The sequence below is a fragment of the Sceloporus occidentalis genome, unplaced genomic scaffold, assembly GCF_023333645.1.
Source record: "Sceloporus occidentalis isolate IW3139 unplaced genomic scaffold, rSceOcc1.0.p SCAF_1, whole genome shotgun sequence".
Classification (NCBI taxonomy): domain Eukaryota; kingdom Metazoa; phylum Chordata; class Lepidosauria; order Squamata; family Phrynosomatidae; genus Sceloporus; species Sceloporus occidentalis.
Genome location: NW_028316981.1, coordinates 30,059,485 through 30,087,095, shown reverse-complemented (window position 1 = coordinate 30,087,095; position 27,611 = coordinate 30,059,485). Strand labels below are relative to the sequence as shown.

The 27,611-nt window shown below is 39.2% G+C and overlaps 1 protein-coding gene across 5 annotated transcripts in view; it reads right to left on the bottom strand.

Moving 5' to 3' along the window:
* Positions 1-27,611, bottom strand: part of LOC149321282 (receptor-type tyrosine-protein phosphatase gamma) — a 742,038-nt gene that overhangs the window by 137,279 nt on the left and 577,148 nt on the right. For 3 of the 5 annotated variants that reach the window (XM_089518763.1, XM_089518749.1, XM_089518745.1), the window contains exons 9-12: positions 9,383-9,567; positions 5,664-5,772; positions 3,917-3,966; positions 166-1,072 (exon numbers count right to left, since the gene is read on the bottom strand). In XM_089518763.1, coding sequence (XP_089374889.1) covers positions 166-1,072; positions 3,917-3,966; positions 5,664-5,772; positions 9,383-9,567 — 1,251 coding nt within the window. The remainder of the gene's footprint in view (positions 1-165; positions 1,073-3,916; positions 3,967-5,663; positions 5,773-9,382; positions 9,568-27,611) is intronic. The other 2 variants (XM_089518770.1, XM_089518757.1) reach the window with 1 other exon arrangement.

Genomic DNA, 27,611 nt, shown 5'->3' with positions numbered 1-27,611 from the left:
ATAAGAATTTTTCATTACTATCATTTCAAAACATGAAACTTCACACTGTCTGCTCATAATGGTGGCTTATCTAAAGATGTCTAATGGGATTACATGAGAAAGTGAACTCAAAGGATGGTTGTGCAACATTTAAAAAAGAGATGAAACTCCTGCAATGTAACTCACCTGGGTTAATGGTAATAAATCTGTTGTCTTTTGGTAAAGTTGTCACTGATGCTGTCTCGGGTCTTCTTGAAATTTCACGAGTATATTGTTCATTTGTGAATGCTGGTGGTGGCACTTGGGTGGAAGAGATTGTTTGGAAATTAGTGTCTGTTTCTGTAACTCCTTCTCCTCTGGGCGTCCTACCCGTTGGGAGAATGTTTTGGCTTTGCTCTTGATCAGGTATGGTTTTATTCCCTCCCTCCTCCATAGTTCTATTGGGAGTGAGAGTGGTGTTTGTAACCTCATTGTTATTTTCTATGTCGGCAGCCTCTGTTGCAGCGCTCTTTTCTTTCTTTTCCGAATCCTTTTCCCTTTCTTCCTCATGCTCTCTTTCACCATCCTCACTTTCACTTTTTTCATCCTTTTCTCCGTCCTCTGCTCCTTCATTGTCTTTTGTGAGAGCAGAATCACTGTCTGGTGCCGGAGAGGATAATGCCTCAGTGGTAGCCACAACTGGCCTTGCTGACGGCTTATTAGTAGAAGCAGATGTAGGGAGACGAGTTGGCCAAACAGTACTGGGAAAAGAGGAAATGCCACTCCCACTAAACCCAAGACCAGCAAGCAAGGTGCTGGTGACCACTGAAGCCACCGTGGCTTGGCTTCCACTGGAGGAAGGCCCCATCCCAGTCGCCATCGACACAAAGGAAAAGGGGAGGCCCGAGGAAGTCCAAGTAGAAGATCCAGAACTGATGGGAGCCATATCGGCTGAAGGTGCCGGCGAAGCTGTAGGCTTGAAGAAATCACCAGGGGGAACAAGAGAAGAAAACACACCAGAGAGAGCATCAGTAGAGGTACCTGACATGCTACCTCGGCTCTTTTTTCCTTTTGTTTTCCTTTTCTTTCCAAACACTCCATTGTGCCCATTATTCTGTTTAAATAAGACAAGTATATTTAAACAATTGTAGTTAAATCTAGCTGGCAAAAATATTAAGATTCACAAGATAAACAACATAGAAGGTATAAAACAGCTATATTGTGTTTTTTAAAAAGACCTTGTATTTCGGATCAAATTCAGAATGACAGATCAAATTCAGAATATCCGATTTTAACATGATATATCAAGTAGGGCATGGAAAGGAATTCCAAAGATTATGGCACTGTTGTCCCTGCTCTCCTCCCTGCCCTCGCAGGTAAAATCCATCAAAGCCTAAGCTCTTCTAAAACTGATTGGTTTCAGTGAGAGGGTTAAGCTGCACATACATAAACCTTCCTCACTGAACTAAATGAGATTAAAAAACAATAGCTTGTGTGAATATTTTTCACAAGACATAAAACACATTTTAATTATGCTGTCTAGAATTCCATGTTGTTAAAACATTTTTACTAACTTCAGCAAATACAATGACACAACAGCTTTACTCTATTTTTCACTGCTTTCCCAATGTTCCATTAACATTTCCCTTTGCCTATAATTTTACTATATTTAGCAACTATATTCATTGGTTATTAAAGGCATGCAGTTTGTCACACTAGACACTTAATTGCTCTCCCTCAAATAACAGTGAAGCTACGAATCTTTAGTTGCGCTGAGGCAATGAACTCTGTCCTGATTTAGTGTATCCAGTTCTTTTAAAGAAAGGCCAGCACATTTGTACAAGGTCAATGTGCATCTATCGCATGACCCACTCCAAAGTGGGGTGTCACCACGGTCCTGAACAGGCCACTGGCAGGAGTGGATTTAATCTGCTCTTGAAAAGGCCAGCTTTTGCAACCTCGGCACATCCTTGTTGCAGCTTCTGGTCACTTTGGGGACATGTTTCATCTAAGCGCCACAATCCCAAAACATCTGGAAGCCACATTATTTGGCCCATCTGTTTCAGGTCTACTTTGAAAGATGTTGTAGCACAAGCTTTCGTAAACTTGGTCTACTACCTCAGGTGCATGGATTGAACTGGTGCCCAGGAAGAACCATTTCAATCAGACTTTATGCATTGCCACAGAAATGCAAAACTTCTGGATATGGTGATAAGGTGACAAATGTTTTAACAATGGTCGTTGGAGGACAAAGGCAGGAAGAAAGATGTTGCCTAAGGCCTGGTGGGTGGATTGATATAAGAATGGTGAAGGGAATTTTGGCATATGATGTGTGAAAGCTGGGAACAAGAAAGGAGATGTGAGTCCCATTCCTGAGAAAAGAGCGGGATATAAACAAACAAACAAACAAACAAACAAACAAACTGCTCAAGAGTATCTTCATGAGGCTGGTGTGTTAACCAGCATTGTAATATGTGTAGTGTCTCAGAAGCCATTGTCTCTTTTCAACCCAATGTTGATGGACTGGGGTCTGTGAACATATTGCAGTTTAGCCATTGCTCCTTCCAACCTTCCTTTGTAGTTTTTCTTTTGTTCAATGACCACTATTGAGGTCAGAAATGAAATGCCCAGATGATATCAGAAGTTATGCTCCAATACATCTGAGGGTACCAGGACAGGAAAGTTCTATCTGCATTATTGTTTCCTGCATTATTATTTCTCTGGCTGCTATGCACTTAGCATGTATACAAGGGAGCCTTATTATATGCTGGGGTTTGGTTCCAAGATCCCCCATGTATAACAAAATCTGTGTATGCTCAAGTCCCATTAAATGACATAGCAAAATGGTCTTCCTTATAAAAAATGGAAAATCAAGGTTTGATTTTTTTGAACATTTTCAAACTGTGGATGCTTGAATCCGAGTTTAAAAAATCCGTGTAGAAGAAGGGCCGACTGTACAAGTATTCTGTCCTGCTATGTACTAGGAAAGAAGAAGAAACTCAACTGCAAGTTGGATACATCCCTAATAGTCCACTCTTATTTTGGATTGATTTAAACTGGAATAAAGATTAATATAATATAATTTAAAATAACCTGCAATGAATACTGTGTCTCTAATAACTAGATAAATGTATTTTAATGAGGAAAGAGCTGTCATTTTACTAGCCATCTTAACTGAGTGGACCAGAGAAGGGTTAAATCAGGTAATCCAGGCTACCTAATCCCCCAATGAAACCCCAGGCACTTGGAAGGATCAGTCTTCTGGCAACCGTTTAGTCCACAGCACCATGTAGATGTTCATCTTCCGCCTCATGATGAGAATTGTGTGATGGGGGGCATGTCCTCTTTGATATTTGTGTGTATGAGAGGAATGTTAAAAGGTAAACTGCTTTTATAGATTCCTGTCACAACAAAGCTGCACATTCAGAGCTTTGAGATGCTTGCCTGCTATGACTATCTCACAAAAAATGAGAAGGAATTTTGAACATCTGGCACATTGCAGGGATGTTTGGTGTTTTCTTTGTTTACCCCCCCCCCCCCCCGCTAACTGTGCAGTTGCTCTCTAAATATGTGTAACCTTTGACGTTCCAAGTGAGACTAAGCAAAACGAAATATAAAATGCTGTGTATGTCTTCATATATTGATTTAGTCCCCAGGTTTCCTGAATATTTTTAAATACTCTTCAGTTCATTATTTGCTGTGCAGACATTTTTTTACAAATTTTCTAATTACTTAATATACTTAAATGTAGCAATATAGTTTTAGGGTGATATGTGGCCTCTCTGAAGTAATATTGAATCAACCAGGGATGAAAGACACCTCAAGCACTTTATCAAAACCCCTTGCAATCTCTTAATTCTAAAACTGCTTTTATTAGAGATTTACTACATTATGCTGCCATCTGCTGGATAAAGTTGTCACAAACACTCTTATATTTCCAATAATTCATTTCACTTACCACTCCTGTTTTTACTATTCTGGTCCCTTCGAAAATTCGAGTTGTGTTATCTGATGGTGTGGAGAGAGGGAAGCAGAAAGAGAAAAAAATATTTAACTAGATTGCATAACTAGAAAAAACATTTGCCAAACACCATTTATTTATTTATTTTTATATCCACTCTTTATCCAGAGATTTCTGGGCAGAATCAAGGACGAAGGAATTTATGAAAAACAAACAAACCCAAACACTATTATTGTATACCAGGGGTAGGCAATCTTTTTGAGCCGGGGGCCGGGTTGCTGTCCCTCAGACAACTGGGGGGCCGAAATAAAAAATAAATAATTAAATATTTTTTTAAAAAAAAATAAATATATAAATAAACCAGGAAAAATGTAGGACAAAATTTTCAAATGGAAGATACTTTTTTTTAAAAAAATGGAGGACACGTGAAAAAATTTGCTGATTTTTTAAAAAATGTTAATATAAATGCATGTTTCTGAGGCTTCTATAGACAATTGCCCCCCAAAGGCCCCGGCGGCAATCGGCGGCAGGACCGGGCTGGGGCCGGTCCCAAGGCCTTGCCGGGCCGCATCCGGCCCGCGGGCCACAGGTTGCCTACCCCTGTTGTATACTGTAAAAAGAATACGTTGATTCCAAAGCAGGCTGATTTCTAAGAACCAAGGCTTCCTTTGGTTGTTCATCATATTCTAGATGTTCTACTTCTTGATTATTCCATAATCATAAAAGCCAGCAAAGAAATACCCAATACAAGATTTTGACTCACTACTAACTCTGCAAAATTGCTATAATTATACTCCCCTTGCTTGTCCTGGGTAACTGCTTCTTATCCCATACCATGAAGCTCTACGTCTACAGCAATAGTGAGAAACTTCTGTAATTAAAATAAAAACTTAGTTTCTCCTAACACAACTACCTCATCTTGAAGTTGGATCACCAATCCTCAATGAATGTATATGTATTGGTTGAGACATAGACATGCTAGTCTGGAATATCAGTATATAAAGCGATCTTGTAGCACCTTTGAGATTAATTGTGAAAGAAGTTGAAGCATAACCTTTCATAGATTTGGTCAACATCTGAGGAAATAAACCAAGTCTATGAAAGCTTATGTTACAATGTTTTTCGCACAGTTAGTTTCATAAGAGCTACAAGATCCCTTTGCATATACACTTTCTCTTTGTATCTGGGGGGGGGGGGGATCTGGACCCCTCCCTGAGGATAATAAAAACATGGGACCTCAAGTCCCATTGTTTCCTATGCAATATGCACACAGTTGCACTAGTGGCCACAGGCACGCACCTCCATTAGAAACAATGGGGCTTGGCGACCATGAAAAATCAAATTCATGGTTACCAAGCCTGCAGATAGGAAGAGCCCACTGTACATGCTGATCTATCTGACAACATTGATCCCTCCTGCTTATTAGGGCATTTGGGGATGACAGTGAATTTTGGCAGCAGAGAATACGGCACAGGCCTGAAACCATACTGAGTAAGGATCATTCCCTTCCTCCAGTTTGGAAGGTGAAGAAACTCAATGTTTTTAGAATTTGTCATTCTAGGAATCATGCTAACAAAACTTCTTCAGTTGAGCAATGTCTTTACTAATTGCATGTGACTGTAAGTTGATGTAAGCACTGTTCATAAACACTTCACCACATCAGCTTGCAATATTAAGCTGCAACTACAAATGTAGACTAGCTAAGGGACTGTTACAAAAGAACAGGAAAATCACGTGGTTTTACCTTGAAAAAGCATTGTCTGGCTAAAATCACTGCGCATGTCATTTCGGCAAACTGCTTGAACTCTGAACAGATAAAGGATGTCAGGTGAGACATGGCTAATGATGGCTTTCTGTTTAAAAAAAATAGATATTATTCAGTGTTATCCCTCCCAATGGGAATGATCAATCTGCAAAACACAAATAATACTTAAAACACATTTTACAGGAACAACAAGCTTTCTTGAACAGAAAGAAACTCATCTCTTGGGTCTGATTCTGTGAAGGAACAATGTCAATGGATTTATGTAACTCTTTGGCCAGGTGCAAAAAGTCACCCTTCATGAAAAAAATAAGCAGTGCCCTCCACCATGAAAATGGAGATGACATTATCTGTGGAACGGGATAAACCAACTCAGCCTGACTTCCTTCTGACACAAGAGTATCTGCCTACATAGGAGGTGATGGGTGGAATTACCCTTAAGCAGCAACTTTGCAAGGCAGAATTGTCACAAGACACTGTGTCCCTGGCTCAGTGCTCAACTTCTCAAAGTAATGCAAAAAAGCACCAGTTTCTACCTCTACACTCAGTGCTCAACTTCTCAAAGTAATGCAAAAAAGCACCAGTTTCTACCTCTACACTATCCCAATGCGAGCAAACTGTATTTACATACGTTCCAAAAATGGAATTGATAAAGCATCTGAAAACTTGAACTTTCAAAGAAGGGAGTATGATGAATATGGAATTATATCCCTTTGCCACATGTGATTCATCCAGTTGTTTTAAAAGTGTGCAGGCTCTTATTCAAGAAGAGGGATGGCGAGAGACAAGGACATGAGCTCCACCCTTTCCATCATCATTCTCACTACTCCACATGTGCAAAGGATGACACACAACTGCCTGCAGCATATAAGATCCTCTTTTTTTAAAAGCGCTCTATGAAATTTCAAGCTGTTATCTTCCAAGTTTCTATGTTGCTCATGGAGCCTCTGTAGCCGTACACAAAGTGTGAAAGTAGTGGAGAAGATTGGTGCTAGTGTGCTCTTCTCCATTGCCTTTCTTCATGTGTAGAACCCAAATGCTTTTAAAATGACTGAACAAGGGTACCATTATATTGAGTTTGATACAAAAGGTCTGTGTAACCTTCTGACATGACTTGCCTTGGTGTGATTCAAAAGCTATTACAAGCCTGTCACAAAAAGGCTTACAGGATGCGGTCCGTCAAGCCCATGAGATCTTTGTCTGTGTAATCAAAGTTTACTTTAAGCAGGGATTTTACAGTGATGATTCAGGCTGTTCTTGAACAATTTTTTTTTGCAGAGACAAGAAAATGCTTTCCTTGGGTCACATCCTAGTTGAAGGTAGGTCTCAGGAAACTAGATTCTTCTCTTTAAAACTAATCTTTCAGCTACTAAAAGAATTGAGTGTTCTTTCACTAGATCCTCAAATTAATATGTAAAAATGCTGGTTGGCAGAAACAACTGTACATGGTTCTTGCTCAAAAAGAATTTGTTTCCTCTTTGTAGAGATGTTTAATTCTTTGCTGCTTTTGCTCTTGAAAGAAGCAACAAATAATTTTAGCAATTTTATTCTCACTGTTAGAAAGCCTTTGAAAAGTGTGTAAATTGAGATTTTCCTTCTGCTTCTAATTTTGTAGAGATGTAAGAATCCCTAAACAGTTATTCTCAGAACTCCTAACAGAAGGCTAACAGAATTCAAAAGTTGATGGGTGCCTGGGATACAACGGCATAATGTATCAGGTTGCTTTCTGATTTCATGAAGCACACCACTCTCTAATATTTACACTGGAGCAGGAGAAATGTGATGGTTATTACAAAGTCCAGATAACCTGATGAAAATATCTAGGAGCCAACAACAGTAGGACTCAACTTGCAACAAACATTTTGTTGAATTAGAATAATAATAAAATTAATCTTATTACTATTAGAACTGACATGCATACATCTATTTATGGCCAAGTCATGGAAGTCATGTCTGCCCTTTACGATCTGGACAATTATTAGACCAGGTAGCTTGATGAATTGGACCTTGGTGAATTCTGATACATATTGATCTCATTCACATCTTCTGGAATAATATGTAGATTGGGCAGGAGTTATTCCTAGGATTACACATTTCCCTCAATTTTATGATGCTGTTCCTGGCACAAAATTGTATCAAAATCCATGTAAAATGTGCATTTAAAATGCACATTATGTTCAAATATATTCAAATATATGAATTTAAATACATATTTTAATGCACATTTTACATGGATTTTTTTTTAAAACTGCAGATTAATGAAGAAATGGAATGGATCAGATGTATGAGTCAACACATGCTAAAGTGACATGGACCAGAAATACAGATGAATCTCCTATTTCTAAATGATAAAAACTGTCCTCTCAAATCTTTTAGAGCCCTTGGTAGGGCAGAGAAGGTAAAGATGTTCCCATCCTACTTCCAGTTTTTCATCTACAGAAACAAGAAAGTAGTGAATGCAGAGAAGAAAATGCATGTGGAATAGCCACTGAAAAGCCGAGGGTGGAGGGGGGCACAACAGCAACACTGACTTGGGCTGGCATTCTTGTGGTCACAGACTGGTGCTTACTGGAAACCATGGCTCCTAAGTGCCAAGCATTATCAAATCTGTAACAACTAAGCAACCAATTATGAAAGAACAAATATGAAAGGAAATTGTGCAACAGTTACTCCTCTTGGAGTATGCCCCATGTTTGTAACCAGGTATTTTTCCTAATTAATACACTCTCTTCTTATTACTAATTAAAAGAGAAGAAACATTCTCCCTTAAGACTGTGAAATGATGACAAGTTTGAAATTATCAGGCAGCCATAACCTTGGGCACCTTTCAGAAGATTGCTTTCTGATTTCATGAAGCTCATCACTCTCTGATACAACCTAGATAACAACTTCTAGTGGGGGGAAATTGAAAATATAAATGGAAATTAAGTAAAAGAACCTCAGTCTCAGAAAGAATAAGAGACATATTATCCTATAACTGATTGAATGGTACCCAGGAAGTGTGTATTTGCAAAGGAGTAGAAAAGATAACCGTCATTAAAAATTTCACTCATTGCGGCTGCATTTTTATGTGCATATACAATTACTGATTTCATTATTCCAGAGGCTTGCTTTGATTAACAATAAACTGAGCTCTTTCAAAAATGGAATATGTCACTTTCATTCTATACACATGGAATTTTAAAGACTTGTACAGTTGTCACTTGCCTCTAGACTGACATTCCAAAAGGCACACAGATTGCCCCTACTTGTGCTTGCAAAAACTGAGACGTCATATTACATAGGCACATATGTTATAGGACAGACAGTTCAGAAGGCCAAATCCCACATAGAAGCAATGGCTGTGCTAATGTGAACACTCACAGAAATTTTACCAATGCCATATTCACAATAGGATCCACTGGTTTCTGTTGGGGAACTTTCAACATTAGCTGAACAGGTTCCAAAGTGGATGAGTTGTCATTGTGTTACAAGAGAAAGAATCCACTTGGTATCATGCAAAGAAACAATCAGATTTAGATGCTTTCATGTTGTGGAGTGGTGAGCAGACCCAACTAACACCATTCATGTTTTACATGGAAGTAAGTGGAATCATAAGTTTAGCTTAAACTCCTTATGCTTCATATCCCTACCTTCTACTGAGGAAAGACAGAGTAAGGCTATCTTAACACTAATGGCAATTTCTGATGCTGTGGTTTTACCAGGTCCTTGTCACTGTCCTTGGTGAAAGTCTTCTCCTTTTCATCTTCATTTTTAGTCCAGCTGTAGGAAATCATATAGTTCATAATGGGAGGGTGATAGATCATCTCTGGTTGATTCCAGGTAACCAGCAAGGCTGTTCTGTTCACTGATTTCACTTTCATGTTGACAGGAGGAGTACTGCAAACTAAACAAAAGGAAAATATGAATATCATATAAATCTAACTTAAAGGAAGAAACAAAAGGTACATGTTAACCACTGCTTCTGTTATATGCCTTCAGGTTTACCATTAATTTATGTTGACATTACCATAGGGTTTTCTTGGCAAGATTTATCCAGAATAGGTTTGCCATTGCTTTCTCCTTAGGCTGAGGGAGAATAATTAGGCCCTGGTCACCCAGTGAGTTTCCAGAGTTGAATGGGGATTTGAACCCTGGTCTCCTAGAATCCTAGTCCAACAAATCTCAGCAAATCTTGCCAAGAAAATCCTGTTGACACTGTGACTGACGTAACTCTGAAATAACTTGAAGGTATACAACAAGCTGGTGAGCTAGATGGCTAAATAGCAACCTGAAACTGAGTCGCTTTGTTCCTTAGCCAAGGCTATTTATGGTGGCTGTAATGCCACTGAAAGGATGAATTTTGTTTTGTTTTTTAAAAAACCAGCAAGCACCAGAAGATGTTGCGGGGCAGGGAAAGCTGTAACAGAGGAAGGAGGAGTTGGCACCAGAGGTGCTTTCACAGGGGAAAGCAAATGTAGAAATGGAGATCACAGACTCTTAATGCAAGAGAAAGTATTAAAGTCCCTCTTCATCCTGACATGGTTTCAGTTTGGTTCTTCCCTGCCACAACACCTTTCTGTTAACACACATACACACACACACACACACCAAACCAGACTTGCACAGCCAAACTATGCATTATGACATTTAGTTGCTCCAAGTCTAATAGTACAACCACTGCACCACATTGGCTCTCCATGTGGACACCAGATACTATTGATAGAACCAGAATCTCTATATGCTCCAGGGACTGGAGGAATCTGTCAAAAAATCCTTCCTTTATAATGTCAAAGTTACTGGGATTTTAAAAATAAAAGCAACAAAAATATAATTAAGACAAGTGTCCAGTAAATCACGATTACTGAAAAATCATAATCTCAAAACAAGTCACATTTATGCAAACACCACTTACTCATGCAGCCTTTGCTGACAAAATTAAAAATGATACATCTTGGATGAATTACCAAATAAAGGTACATTGGATAGCCATTTCTGAGGAAAAAATTGAACTGAGAGATTACTCCTTTTTCTTAAATTCATAGTTGACAACTCCTTGTGTGGCACTTTGGTTGCTTCTAATAAAGGTACTAGTCAACTGTGAAATTTAGTTTTATTTTTACTCATGGGCCAACATGGCTACCTTTGTTCTTGTATTTTTTCTTGTTTAGGTTTCTCTTCAAAGTGTCTTACAAATGAATCTGAACAGCATAAATGTCTCCTTGGTTGTGATTCCCAGGGAAAACTATGTGAAAGAAAGAAAGAAAGAAAGAAAGAAAGAAAGAAAGAAGACAATCCATTTCACTAATCTATTGGATCTAATTTTTTACTATTTATATTTATATTTATATATTTTTCCTCTCAGAAAGGGTTCCAAGGCAGCTCACAAATAAAACCATTTAAAAAGTTTATAATACACAGGTGCAACTGTGGCCTCAGCTCACCAGTGAATGAAAAGTTAAGGCGCCTGTGTCTCGAATGCCTATGTATCATGTTGCTATGTGCGTTTGAAGCCATAGTAAACTATTTCTAATAAGAAGAACTAGAGATAGAGATCATGGGGGACGGTGACGGTAAATATATCCATGTTCCAACTGGACAGCAAACAAGGTGAATGGCTTGTGTGTGTAATAAGTAATATGCTAATTTACAATGGCTAAATGAGTTTCCCCACTTAAGTAGCTGAAGTGTAAAGGTCTTAATGGAGAACACTAGGTGGCACTAAGAGGCAACTGATGAAGTGCTGTGCATTTCTTACCACAAAGACAGTGACTTTTAAGATTAGGAAACTGTGATTCACCAAGATAACACCAGGACGGATTTGCAAACCTGCTTGCCAAAGCCTAACCTCAGAGACTCAGAGAAAACCAGGTGACTGGGTATATTTGCTGAAAGCTGAAGTTCAAGGCTTTACTCACAACTTCCCATATACACACAGTGCCTTCCAAGAGTTCAGTGAGCTTTCCACCCATTGCCCTAGAGATTCCCGTGAGAGCTTTTTGAAGGAAACCAGTATTCACACTGCCCTTGTTGCAATCAGAGGTCAGGATGCTATGCTGTGATGGTCACTGCTAGCTGCCTCAGGATGGTGGGGAATTCCCTTGTGGGGAATTCAGCACAGCTCAGCAGACACACACACACACACACACCCATGTCCTCCTAATCCTTCAGGCATTTCTTTCCAATTGGGACTAAAAAAACCCCCATGATTTTCAGCAAAAGAATGATTTATAAAAATTGAAAACACCCTCAAAGTTGTTTTCTTGCTATTTTTTTTGGGGGGGGAGGGGGAGTGCTGTGACCCTCCAGCCTCTGAAATGTGCTCGCTCCTGTGCTAGATCATAGGCTAGTACTGACATAATATGCAATCAACTAAACCCTTGGGGAACTTTTTTTCTTGTGGGAGATTGTGCCAACATGCACACAACGAGACAGACACACATAGAATAAAAGTGATCGCCAAAGACAGCAAGGGCAGTCCTGCAGACAGATGACACAGAAGGGCCCAGATTTTCTTCTCTAGGTCTAAGCAGTGGGACCAGAGCATAGGAAACACCTACCAGGGCCCTGACCTGGATTTCAGAAGCAGCTGGTTATATACTGTGCTCACCCTGAGTATATGGAAGAAGGGGAGGGAGAGGGAATTGTACCAAGAGGGGGGAAGAGTGAATGGTTCTGTGGCTCCAATTGTTTATCTCTAAACCAAGGACTATACCTGCACATTACATTAAATGGCTATTGAATTTACGTATCAGAATTATGCTGTTGAATTAATCCTGTCTTTTCACACTGACCATTTGTAAGCAATTTCTCCCCACTCCTTTTTCAACCTGGTTATGTGTTCAAGTGACACTAATATTAACAGAGGGGCAACAAGACAAGCATCTCATGCTAGGATGGCATGGAACATTTTACTATGATGCTCTGGGGTTTCCAGTAGCAGGCATGGGCAGAATTCAAGGTTGATTACAAGCCTTAAATCCACCAACATGAGGCAAGTGTAAAAAGCACACACTTAGCATTTCAGAATTTGAGCCTCCCAATGTCTTCTGATTCTGAATACTGTCTTTTTAGATTGTAAGCCTGAGGGCAGGAAACCATCCAGTTAAAAAGATTGTATGTACAGCGCTGTGTAAATTTACAGCGCTTTATAAATAAAGGTTAATAATAATAATAATAATAACTTTAGACTTTCTTCATTGCATTAGTTTATTTAGGTTATGTAGGACTTAGGAGCTGGGTATGTTTAGCCTGGGGAAGAGAAAGTTAAGAGGTGACATGATAGCTAAGCTTACGTATTTGAAGGGATGTTATACTGAGGATGGAGCAAATTTGTTTTCTGCTGCTCCAGAGACTAGGACATGGAGCAATGGATTCAAAACTTCCTGATGCTAACAGATGTTAGTTGAAAATGATGCCTAAGAATGTATAGTCAGTTCTCTGTATCCATGGATTTTCTATCCACAGATTCGAGCACCCATAGGTTGAAAATATTCAAAAGGAACAGCATTTTACTTTACATTGTATCTAATACAACTTGAACATCCATGAAGTTTGGCATCTAGCAGGTTCTTGGAACCAAACCCCAGTGGATATTAAGGGCTCACTGTAGTGGAGTCTCCTTTGGAGGTTTTAAAAGAGAGGCTGGATGGTCATCTGTCAGGAGTGCTTTGATTGAGTCTTCCTGCATTGCAAGGGGTTGGGCTGGATGGCCCTTAGGGTCTCTTCCAACTCCATGATTCCAGTTATCCCATACTTGAACACCCTGCAGTAGTATATCTAGGGTGATAGAAGAAGGAGGAGTCATTTTGGTGCTGCTGTTCACACAAGCTTCTGTCCATCTCTACAGGAGGAGGAGCTCTCCATGCATTCAGCCTATGTTTTACTAGAAAGATGAAGTTATTTCAGACTGAGAAACCTTCATTAACTACATGATTTCCTCAGTCATCACCTCCCCCATCTTCAATTACTCTAAGGCACAAGGGAGAAGTGTACTATTATAAGCATTAACTACAATATTTGGATTGATGAGTAGGCAAAAATAAGCATATGATTTATTAATTTAGGTAAAATGGGCTCAAGGCACAATAGAACCAAAAATGCTTGATCCACCTGAATAAACGACCTGATTATTCAGTTAAGGTCACACATAATAAGGTAGCTAAAAATGTAGCTAATTCCTGAAAGGCAGAATGATGTAAGAGGAACGCAGCAATATGGCAGAATGCACACCTTCTGTGTTACTGCTTTTATTCTTCCTGTCGTTATCATGAGCATGCCGAAAGACAAAATGTTCTTCTCCTACCCTCAACTGCAATATGCTTCAGTACGTTCAAAAATGGTACGCACTACTTTGAAAAGTAGTGGACTCTTCTGCTTTGTAGGTTTTTTAACATAGGGTAGATTGCTAAACGTCAGGGATGCTTTTGCTACGGATATCTGCACTGGCCAGTGATTAGATTAGATGGCCCACGTGGTTCCTTTCAGCTCTCTGAGTTTATGATGCCAGCTCAACCACATTTCACCCCCCAAAAGAAGGCAAGGGTGGTAGAGGAGGGGGAGGGCTGGGGCAGTAGCTGATCTGTTTATATAATAAGTGTTTAAATTTAATAATTAGATGTGGATGGCTCAAGCACGTGTTCAAGCCTTTAAGATTAGTTGGTTTTTAATATGTAGTTTTTAATCTTATACTGTTTAATCCTGTTTTAAGGGGGGCATTATATATATATGGATGTATTTTAACTTGTTGTACGCCACTTTGATTGCCTGGAAAAAAGCGAGATAGAAATAAAATTTTATTATTTTATTATTTATTAAGATGAGCAAAGGGAGGGGGTTGTGGTTACATCTAAAAAGAAGGGATTGGAGAGTAATGAAAATATCTCTGTGCCATAATAGCCTTTTTTCTCTACTCTACTCTACTCTTTTTGTCCACTAAATAAAGTACAGATTGGGACATTAATAGACTGGGACATTAAACATGTTCTGTTAATCATTTGTGAGCTCAAAAATGTAATCCATTTACAGTGACATTGGGTGAATTTTTAACATGTTAAATTGCTGTTGTTTTAATTCTTAATGTTGACGTTAAAAACCAAAGGACCAGCAGAGATAATAGCATATAATACTTTGGTTGACACCATTGCCTGCAAACAACAGATTTTTTTTGTTGGCACTTTCAAAAATGCTCTTGGGGGAATTTAAGTTTCCTTCTCCAGATGCTGGCTGGAAGTGATGAGATTTGCAGCCCAATATTTGAAATGGGCCAGACTGGGAAAGGCTGACCTAGAAATACCCCACCTCTATTTGTAAAGGTATACTGTATTTTCTGGCGTATAAGACTACTTTTTAACCCAGGAAAATCTTCTCAAAAGTCGGGGGTCATCTTATACACCGGGGGTTATCTGATATGGCAGGTGCTGAAACTTCCAAGCTGGACTGGAGAATCTGTGGTCGCCGCATATGGTGGGGGGAGCTCAAAAATGGCCGCGGGGTATGGAAAAAAGAGCCGTGTTTGCAATACCGCTCTGATAGTCTTGGAGACAGGGAGGGCTGGGCAGGCAGGGAGAGCTGACCAATCCAAGCAGGCTTTGTATACAATACGTTTCCCTGCTAAGTACTTGCATGTCATAAGCATTTGAATTAAAATTACCATATTGAAATCAAATCTGATGTTCTTTAAAAATTTTATTTGGTGTGCGTTGGAAGAGGGGTAGTCTTATACAGCGAGTATATCCCAAACTCTATATTTTAACTGGAAAAGTTGGGGGTCGTCTTATACGCCCAGTCATCTTATACGCTGGAAAACATGGGTATATTTTAAATGATGGTTTAGTCTATGTATTGTATGATAGTGGTTTTACTGTTTTATTGAGTGTATTTTATATGAAATTGTAGTTTTTTATCTTGTAATGTTGTTTCTATTGTTGTAATTCCACCTCGATCCACAGGGAGAGACGGGAAATAGTAATAGTAATAATAATAATAATAATAATAATAATAATAATAAAAGCAATGTGTGCAAAAGATACTTTGATTGCATGCTCATTAACCACTGCCTCAAACAGTTTTGTGCAAGCAACAACATTGCCTTAATTGAGGGGTGGGCAACTGCAGAGAGAAAGAGAACATTTTTCACTTCCAACCTGTGATGAACTATACCAGAGCACCTAACATACCCAGATGTTAAATCATATCACTTCTCGTTTCATTTTCAGCCCCCTTTGGGAGCATTTTGAAAAAGTTTGATGCTATGGGTGGTTGGGAGGCAAATCTGCTATGTTTTACCCACTTGTTTTGAACCATTTTGAGCAGTTCTGAGTGAAAAATCACACCCCTAAATTATATTTTGCTGGCACTTTGGAGGGTTTCAGGGGCTAGACTTTGGGATCGGGGTGGGGATGCACATGGCCCATAGGCTGCATTGTGCCTACCCCAGCCTTAATGTGTTTCTTCCCATTCCTGGCATGGGGTGGCATGAATGGATACTGTGGGCATTTACTTTCTAGTGAAAAGGCTATTTATTAAATTAATTTATATCTTGCCTTTCTACCACTGTAGAACCCAAAGTGGCTAAAACTAAGATAAAACAAAGTAGCTAAAACAATATATACACACTAAAAAGTGTCTAACAACCAATTGATTAAAACACTAATTTTAAAACACATACATGACGTGTTAGCATATACTGAAGACGACAGCATGTTCACACAACATTTTTCTGCCTTATCGACTTAACGACTGAAGGCCTGTTTAAATAAAAAAAAAGGTCTTTGCCTGCTGCTGAAGAGAGCAGAGAGGGGGCCAACCAAGCTTTTTGTGGGAAAGAATTCCCAAATATTACACCTTGGGTAATTTTTTTATTTGAAAGACGATGATAGTGACAATGAAGTACAACCTGTCCTACCTAATAATGTTGCCCTCTCAAGGACTCTTGGTGGCAGACCTTTACTCGCCTACAGCCAGTCTCCAAACCTCAAACCTGTATTTACCTACAAGAGGACACACAGCTCAAATGTCGACATGTGTATAAAGCCTTGTCACAAACCTGGATGCCAACTCTGCCCACACATCTATTGAGGATATGTCATCCAAACACCTAATCACATCACCCACAATATTAAGGGGACTTTCACTTGCTCATTCTCCAATGTGATTTATGCCATACTATGCCAGCAATGCCCTTCAGCCTTCTACATTTAGCAAACAGACCAGTCCTTGCACCACAGGATAAATGGACATAAATCAGACATTACGAATGGGAATACACAAAACCCAGTTGCAGAACACTTCAATCTCACTGGACATTCCATCTCAGACCTCAGAACAGCAGTCCTTGAACAAAAGAAATACAATGGAAGATTGAAAAGAGAAATAGCAGAATTGGAATGTATGGACAGACTACCATTCATCAGCAATAGGTGGAACAGAGATGATGATTTCCTGACACACTTCAACATATTTCAACACTATTTAACCCCCAACATCACGTGGGCGCCCATGGCCAGTTCATCATATCTCCTCTCTGGTTTCCACACTACATTCCAATACTCATTCATATGGTTATCTATTCTCCTTGGCTTTAGGCAACAGCCTTCCCCTTGCTGTTGTCCCCCAATGACCATTGTTAAGACTGGTCACCATATTCCCATATCCAAAGCATTTTGAATTTGAATTGACACTCTCCCACACAAATAGGTCTGTCTCTGGATTCTCCATTCCAAATGTGCATCTGAGGACGTAGGCACAAGGCTAAGAAAGGTCATGCTACCAGCTTATTTCTTTCAGTTAGTCTCAAAGGTGCTACAAAACCCCTTGCATAATGATTTTCCAGACTAACACGGCTATGTCTTTTGATGGTGACAATGATAATCATGATGATGATTTCACTGCCACAAGAATAACATTAACATTGTAATTCACTATGGATGTACTGTCCTAATTCCAGTGTCAGTGAGAATGCAATGTCAGTGCAACACTGCAGTGTGCTTTCTCCTACTTACCTCCCACTGCAGCTCCCAGTTGTGGACAAAAGCCAGCTCATGAGGGTTAGCTCCAGAACAGGTTTTGAGGAGCATGTGGGGTGGCAATGGGGAGATGAGACTGCCCCCTCCTAATTTCATTACAGACAATTAATCTATTACTGTAAAAAGGAGGAAGAAGTGGGGGGGGTAGAAGGAACGTAGCAGCATTTTATTTTAAGACTAACAAATTTTTATTTTAGCATGAGCTTTTGTGGACATATACCCATTTCTTCAGAAATAGTACAAAGTGAATTTAGGCTATGATTGCCACTTAGTATTTTATTTAGGGCTTAAGAAGTGGCAAAGTATGGGAATTAAAAGTCCAGCCTGTACAACGTCATTGCCACTATGTGCACCTACATTTCAGATTTATAAAAGAAGGGAGCAAAAGAACTGACAAAATACATCATTTTATTTACATGCAAGTAAGTTAAAATGTTTCTCCCCACCAAAGGGTTTCACTAAATTTACTTGAAGCACAATCTTCCTTCTTCTCCATTTTTACTTAGGTCTTAGCATTCTGTGAGAAACCTGTTGTTCAGTATGATAAATAGTGTCTATCACTAAACAAATTTTCTTCATGCAAGAGCTGTAGGTGGAATTCTCTCCTTCTATAGTTCTCATAACTACAAGAAAGATCTTGCTCATATTTCACACAGGGGACAGATCCAGACATCTTCAACTTGCTATCACACGTTGTATATGATATGCTCTATTTAGCTCATAGTGCTGGACATAATAGAAAGAAGCAGGAGAACAGAAGGAAGATATTTTTTTAAAAAATCAGGTTTCCTGATTATTTATATGTACTTGTCAACATATTTGTTGCATTAAGGCTTCCACACAAAACTCCAGGCAACGCAAAGCTAATTCTGAAGCTGCAGGCAACTCCCCAATCAAATTTAGAAACACAGGTAAAATGTGCTTCCACACAACCTGCATTAAATTTCACTGTGCTCAAATGTAATGACCATCTGTTTGATTGTACCAACAGAAACTACCAGGGGATGAAAACATTTTTAGGAACTACCCATTAAAGCAAGAGTCAAGAGGCCCTCCCAGATACTGTTGGACTGTGTGCATTGTGTGCCTTCAACTCATTTCTAAATTATGGAGACCCCAAGGCATAGAGTTTTCTAGGCAAGATTTGTTCAGAGGAGGTTTTCCATTGCCTAAGGCTGAGAGCATGTGACTTGCCCGAGGTCACCCAGTAGGTTTCATGGCTAAGCTGGGAATTGAACCCTGGTCTCTAGAGTCACAGTACAATACTCAAACCACTATGCAACACTGTTAATTACATTAAAGGAATATATATCAAGATGCATAAAACACTTACTATGCAAAAGTTGTTTAGCAGGACAGGTATGAACTTCAGTGTGTGTGGTAATACAGCTATAAAGCTGGCATGTAGTCTGCGGTGCAAGTGGGTTACTGCCAATACCAGATAACCCTCATGGTCTTTGGCCCATCTTTCTTTTCCTTGGACTGTGTTTTCTCTAAACTGCCAATTTTAAGATCCTTGCCTTTGTTGTTGGTTTGCTCAGTCCTGCATTGTCACTCAGTTTTTTTATAGACAGTACCAGACTATGACTACTTGAGTCTGTCCAGAAGCATCACTCGTAGAAAAGGCAATTGATATAAAGCCTATGAGGACAGGAAGCATGTGGGACTACAACTCTAGAAGTGCAAAGAATATTCCAAACTATTCAAAACATGGTTCCAGTATTGAGAAGTCCTGATGAAAAGCATCCTGGACAGACAAGAATCTTTGTAGTTCTCATTTTGCACAGTTTGCAAATGGTTGTTTAGTGCAGAAAACAGAATTTTCTGCACAGCAAATAGTGTTTCTATTGTTGTTGTGTGAACAAATATTATTTTCTGCATAGAAAAAGCTGTTCTGCATGTGCCTAACAACATTGACACAACAATGTTATGCAGAATAATCCCACAACTGTCCACAGGCTGTGCAGATTTTGAAGATTTTCTTGCAGCCAGAAGAATATTGCTAAAATTGCTCATCGTTCGAGGAAAGAATTGTGAAGAATTACATCCCTATGCAACTCACATTACTGGCTATGCTGGCTGGGGTGATGGAAGCTGAAATTCAACAATACCCAGAGGGCTGCACATTCCCCATATTTAGTCTATAATCATCCCTTACCCCTCAAGTTTCAGAGACAGATTTTGCTCATACTAGCAAAATGATTTACAAGGAGAAAGCACAAAAGCAGATTAGCTGATACATGGGGGATGATTTTATAAATTATTATTTTCTAAAGCAGGGGAAGGCACTGAGCAAAAAGTAGATAGGCATCTACTGTCAGATCACTAGTTGAAATGTAGTAGATTACCAACAGCTTTTGACTCTGACCTGTATTAACAACAGCAACATATGAAATAGGCTCCTTTTCTATGAAATGAAGAGTGTTTGAGGAGAAACAAGGAGGAGGTTTATGGCTCTACACAAATTCTTGGATTTTTGGTACATGTACCCAAGGTTCACTTTTCAAAGAGTGTACCTGGCTCCTATGTTACTTTTTAAAAAGCTCAACAGGTAGATTTTGGGGTTTTGGTAAAAAGAGCCTGTGTGCTGTAGTGGTTTGAACCTTGGACTATGACTCTGAAGACCAGGGTTCAATATCTGCTCTGCCATGGAAACCCAGTGGGTGATCTCTATCTCAGCCTCAGAGGATGCCAAAAACACCTCTGAAGAAGCTTGCCAAGAAAACCCCATGATACGGTCACCTTAGGGTTGCTGTAAGTCAAAAACAACTTGAAGGCACACAACAACATCATCATCAACAACAATAATAATAATTCCTGCAAGCATGCCCACATCTGTTCACATTTTTGTTCAATTTCTAAGTTACTGTAAATTATAAATAAATAAATAATAAAACTTTTATTTCTACCCCGCTTTTTGTTAAAACAATCAAAGCGGCTGTTTCATCTTTATAAACTTTTGGTCCTTCATGGGGTTACTGGACCACAATTTCCATCATCTCTCCCCAACAATATAGTCCAACAATGTCTGGAGGGCTTCATGTTCTATAGCCCTAATGTAGAGAATAAAGGCTTGACATCCTGTTCTTAGACTGACCTAAGATAAAAAAAACAACAGAAATGTGGGGAGAGGAGAAAATGAAAAGCTTATGAGAATACAGCTGAAACCATGTCATATCCATGCACGATGTAGTATAAAACAACCAACAAAACAAAAGAGACAACATTGAAAAATGCGATGTTCTAGTGAAATGAAGACACACTCTGAAAAGCAATCAGGAGATGAAGATTGAAATCTTGGAGGGGGAAGGAGGAGAATTTATGTGCAATACTTGAGAAATATCTCCTTTACTGATCTGAAGTCAATACTACTTAGTTGCTGCTAATATTGTAGATTATAACTGTTCATTAACTAAGTCTAGGATCACTTAAAGGTGGCACTCGAAGGCAAATCCCTACTGATGACAAGCAGGGCCGTGTGAGACTCTAGCAAAGGGCAATCAGGCACCTTTGGTGAGGCAATCAGGCATCTGTGGCAGAGAACTCTGATGTCAAGAGAACCTCTCATGGGATCTTTGGGTAAGTGTTGTGAATCTTGGAAAAGCACAGTTAATGAGGCCCAAAGCTTTTACAGTAATGAAAGAAATATACATCTATAAACAACAGTCTGTCACCCTAAATCAGACATACTGTGCCACATGATTTCCTATTAAAATGAAAGAAGAGGGATCCTGAACTTATAATTGGCTTATTAAAACTATGAACCCAGGTCTATTTAGATGTTGTTGTTTTTTTTTTTTTTTGGGGGGGGGGAGATTCTGGTATTTAAAATAACACCAATAAAGTCCTCTTTTCATGATTGGTAGAACTGAATATGAAGTGGGTTACTGGAATTACAGCCAAACATAGGTAGCCTATGTATATTTGACTGACATTTAAAGGCTCAGTACTCCTGATTTTGCCTAATAATGATTAATCGCTGTTAAATCTACACATATAAACACTTAGCACACATTAGAGCCAGTTCAAATTGTACCTAGGTTGGGGAAGATGGAAACAATTCTGTGCCTCACTATGAGTATGAGATTTCTGAGAGTCTAATAACTTCATTTGATCTCACATACCAGATAAAGCCGTAAAGAGCGATATTACTTGACTTGGTTTGCTTATCAAGCAAAACTTCCAGTTCTCATCTTCCAGTTGAACGTGAACCCATAGGAACATATAAAATCCATGCAATTCAATGTCATTCAACAGCTCCATTGGGACCCTAACCACTAATGACTGCTTTACTACAAATGTACTTTTTTGTATCCATCAACTCTCTATTGTCATATATGTTTAAAACAGGGTACTCATCTGCCCTGGCTGTGTTTGTGGACCTGAATTTTCATCAGTCCTGAGCAGTACAGAAAATGGTGGCTGCATGTGAGTTGTGGTCCAGCATAATGTGGAGAGTTACAATCTGACCAACTTTGTGCTAAATGGGTTCATCAAGCAGGCTTTGCTTATGTTTTTGAGAAAAAGATCTTTAAAAAAAAATCCAAGAAGTACATCTTGGTTTTCTTAGCTTAACAGATTTCTTGTATATAAAATTTACTTTCTTAATGTACGGAAACTATTATTTTGGAACTACCATTATTTTGGACCAACAAAACAGCTTCACCTTAATTTAGTATATAGCGCATGTCTACCCCAATTTGATGCAAAGCCCTATCATTCAACATGTCAGCATTATTACAGAAAGACAATACAAGAAAGATTAGGGGCTAGGTTGTGGATTCCCCCAGTCCCCATGCACAGTTCTTCTAACAGGATTAATTTTATGTTACTAATGGCCATGAATTTCTGTGGATCGGGAGTCTGGGAATAGTTCTAGAACTTGGACCTGAAGATGACCCACAATTCTGACAACATACATTCCAAAAATGATGCTGTGCTAGCAAAATTATGAACAAGATCATGCTGGCATTGGCAAACATTCATAAAGGCTCAAAAACAGTTCACTGGCCTGTAATCCACAGCCTACTTACTCTAGAGTAGAGTCATAAAATAAAAGTATATGGCAATAAAGTGGGCTGTGGCCATTCTCCATTACTTAATCTTCAATGTGTGGGTTTATTTACTGCATTTCAGCCTAGAATCAATAAATCATATAGGAGTTGGGGTTATCGTGGCTGCCAGATCAGATTTGTACATCACTTTCAAATCTAAAATGCTGCAAAGAAGTCACGTTTTCACCCTCTTGACAATTTTAAGAGCCACTCTTGATTTACAGTGACAGGAGACAGAAAATAAAACAACATACTGTTGAAAATAAAAAAGGCTTACCACAGTAACTAAGAGGCAGCAAAGCTTAGGAAGCTAAATGATCAAGGTGCTACGAACATCCCCTTAAGAACACTAGTGAAATCACACTATTTATGCGTTTCTTCTGAAAAGTGGTTTCAGGGCTTCTAGTGTAACTTACACCAAAACTTTATTAGCTGTTGTTTGACTTTACGTTGTTTCTGAATTATGGTGACTCCAAGGTGAACCAAACATGCGTTTTTCTAGCCAAGAATTGTTTAGAGGGGACTTTGCCTTCCTCTAGGGCTGGCTGTGACTTGCCCAAGGTCACCCAATGGGTTTCCAAGGCTAAGTTGGGATTCGAACTCTGGTTTCCCAAATCCCTAGTCCTACAATAAAACTACAACACCATGTTGGCTCCAGATATTAGGTGTAGCACAGTATAAAAGTGATCAGAAAATCAATTCTGATTTAATGGAATCAATTACTGAAAGCACCATCTTGCTGATACAGAAGCCTGATCTGAAGATATATGAAAGCAGAAGGTCATTTCCAGAGCTTGGAAAATAATTTTTCAGGTAATTTCTCCCAGTTTCTTGTTGCAATTTGAAAAGCGTAGTCACTACTGTTACTCATTTCAGTGCTTTGAGTAACACCTTACTGAACTGCCTATTATATTTTGTTCCTCTTTCTGAGAGAAAAGAGGATGGGGGGGGGGGCTGTCAAAATGCCCTTAAACACCCTTTGTAAATGTTGGGCAATGGTATACCCCATGATTTGAATCTTTCTGGACCCTATTATAGTCTACCCCACTCCTACTCTTACAGTAGTGTAAATATGCTTTATATCTTGAGGTCTGAATATCACTGTATCTGTATCTGAAAAAGTGGGTTTCTATCCACAACGCTCATGCTAAAATAAAAAGCAGCTAGTCTTAAAGGTGTTGTTACAACCCTTCCCACATCTTCTTTGAAAACATAAAAGGAAAGTAACTAGAAACAATTGCTTCTTACATAATTGTTAACCAAATGCAACTAGTTATCAATAACTAAGTTACTTGTAATTTGTTACCTCAGGCTATTTCTGCCTAATAAGGGTGGAACTGGCCCAATCATAATCATGCTGTGCAGAAAATAAAGCACAGAATGGGAAAAAAAAAACTACTCAAAAGTGTTCAGAGAAAGGGCAGAAGAATATAGATCTGGAAGATCAAGAGAAGGCCATAAATCTTCTGCATGCTTCCATAGGAAACATGATTGCTAAATAATCTATCAGAAATTCAGGGAATTGCCTTATAGCTTCTCAAAACATTGAGAGCTTGGAAGTTTCTGTTTTTGGATTGCAACTCCCAGAATCCCACCTCTGGCCTTGTTGAAAGGAGGATTCTGGGATTTGTTGTTCTTCCTAAGCAAAATTTCCAGACCATGATCCCATGCCAGTTTTGTCTATTCTAATGGCAGATATTCGGGGTCTCAGGCACACTGAAGATCTTCCCCCTATCATCTACCACATGGACTTTTAACTGGAGGTGAAAGACATCAAATGTGTGACATATGCCTGTAATAGAGTCCTCTATCAAGTACTGTATAAGTACCAGCAAGTACTTCACAGTCATGATCTCAGAAGGATTTACAGTTTTCATCCTGCTGAGTCAGAACTATATCATGGTCACTATCATCATGGTTGGCAGTACTGGAGATATTAAGTGTCCCTGCTTATTTGACAGACTAAGAGATACAGGTGTCCCCTGCTTATTCAACAGCTTAGAGACCAAAGTGTTGTCAAAAACTGGAAATCACTGAAATGTGTAATCCAATTTTTAGGGCAGCTTGGGCACCAGTGAGGGTGCTATGAGCACAAGAAACTTGTGCATGCAGTTGGAATGCAAGGGATGGAAGAAAAGGTGTGAGGGATGGATAGAAGGGGGAATGGGTGGGATAAAGAAAAAAGATGTTTCTGAGTGAAGTATAATGACCTACCCACTTTTCCATGAGGACATTTTTTACTGGATGGGGTTCTGGGAGGAGTGGGATGGATGGAGTGGAGGAGAAAAGTAGTTCTCATTACTGTCAAAAGAGTGGATCATTGAACAGTGGGCAGTTGCAAAGAGGGGCTCACCTGTAGAGGGTTACCAAGTCATCTGCTCAGGTGCAACTGAATGAAAGCATTTTCAAATATCTTAGCAAAAAGTCAAACTCACCTTTAACTATAGCAAGGCAGGAATCTTTTCAAGGAGATAGACGTATTTAAAATGATGGCTAAATAGAAGTGTGTATGCATGTGAGAGAGAGAGGTTCCTTCATAAGGAACCACGACACTTGAAATTTCCTGAGCTTTCCCCTTAAAATATTAACTCTGACAGTATTGGGCAGGTATGCATTGTTTTACACTGGCTGACATACCATGGGTACTTTAGGCAATTATTTTTAAATTTTATTCTCATAGGGAAGAAAAAATAATTTAATCAATTTTTCTCCCAGCTGCAAGAAGGCCCTCAAACATGGTACAGTTGTCAAGGACTATTTAATAATAATAATAATAATAATAATAATAATTTATATACCGCTATTCCATTCGATCACAGCGGTGTATAATTGCAATAACGATACAATACAAGATAAAAATTGCAATAGATAATTAAAACTTACAAAACAGTGCACAGTATACATAAAATCAATATTAAACCAAGCCAGCAATATACTCGAAGATGTTAATCATATGGGGGGGCCACACATATCATGGAACATCAGGGAAGGCTTGATGAAACAAAAAGGTCTTCAGTCTCTTTTTAAAGAGATCCAGGGAGGTGGCGGTGCGGAGCTCCTCGGGGAGGGTGTTCCAGATCCCAGGGGCCAAGATGGAAAATTCCCTTTGAGAGGTTGACCTATATCTTGTAGAAGGGATCCTCAATAAACTCTTCCCAGATGACCTGAGTGTGCGGGGAGGATTATATGGGGAGAGGCAGTCCTCCAAGTACCCTGGGCCCAAGCCATTTAGGGCTTTATAGGTTATAACCAACACCTTGTATTGTGCCCGGAAGCAAACAGGCAGCCAATGGAGATCATACAAAATTGGTGTTATATGGTCGGCCCTGGAGTGTCCAGTGACTAGCCTAGCTGCCATATTCTGTACTAACTGAAGCTTCCAGGTTTGGTACAAGGGTTGCCCCATGTAGGGCGCATTACAGAAATCCAACTGAGAGGTTACCAGGGCATGTACCACTGTTTCAAGGTCCCCCCAGCCTAGGTAGGGTCGCAGCTGGCGTATCAGCCGAATTTGAAGTACAGGACTCGAAAAGTCCTTGGAAAAAAACTTGGGTGGGTGGAACTTAAAAAAAAAAACTCCTTGAAGAAACACATCTGGTCTTTTTTTAAAGCAGAGAATTACATTACTGTGCAGCAATGATATTTTTCTTTACAGAAAACAACATTATTGTGCTGAAAATACCATTCTTTTGCTCCATCTCTCTCTCACACACATAGAATAAACCCTGAACTCTCCAGTGCGCTCCATGTTTTACCAAAATGGTCATAATTCAGCTCCAGAAAAAAAAACTGTAAACGAGGAAAACAATATATTTGCATAAGAGCTCCCTCTTGTTGATAATAAATCAGTTTCCTTGCTTCCACTGACAACTTGTCCAGACCCTGATGTTACTCAGCTGTGGGAACAAACTGGATTGTAGAATGGGTCTGAACTATCTTGTAAATTAACACCCATTCTAAGAAATACAACTTCCAGTAATGTTTGTCCAGCTAACTAACTTTCAGCACAAAGCCAGCAGGAAAACTTGGATAATTAATTTCAGCTAGGATTTATGATCCCCAGTTTCATAACTCAACTTTAGTCCTGCAAAGTGATTTTCTCTTTTTCTCTGTCCCTCTCATAAAGACTTCCCAACCACCCCAATTAAAAGGCTACATGGCAGGCAAATCAGCACATACCAGACGTGCTGATCTTCCTTGAAGGACAGAAAAGGCAAAAAGGAAAATTGTGAAAGGGGAAGGAGAGAAAGAAGCTAATTAGAGGAGAAATCTTTGCTTTAATGTCCCTCAAAGCATTACAATCCACAACATTATGGAGGGAAGCAACATTTTATGTAGCATTCTTTCAAACTGTGAACACATAATATAGCAGGTTGCTAAAGAGAGGGGAAAAAAGAGAGAAAGGGACTAATAAGAATAAGCACAAAGTGCTGCAAATGGCACAGGTTAATCCCAGTAGTAGTAGCAGCAGCAGCAGCAGACTGCATAAACAGCTGCTAAAAAATCTACTGTTTTCTACTAACACCATCAACAAGGATGTTAAGGTATGATAAACACAATGCTATTGTTGTTTGCCAGTGAAACAATCTGTTGCAACATGTTTTCTGAAAGGATGACAATACAGAGTGATGTACTGAACTTAGTGGCTGAATAAACAAGATGAAATTCGACTTGAGGATTGTGACTTTAAGTCATTTTATTTATATGTAGGTAGTTCAAGCAGACCAGCCATTTCATTCCTTGCTCACCTCTGCTGAGGCAAGTGCTGGGAAGAGTCACTTTGCTTGGTAACAAATATAAGTCACCTATGTCACCTCTAGAGGGATGTGTGACAGTTCATTTTAGACTGCTAACAATGGAAGTGTGTGTCT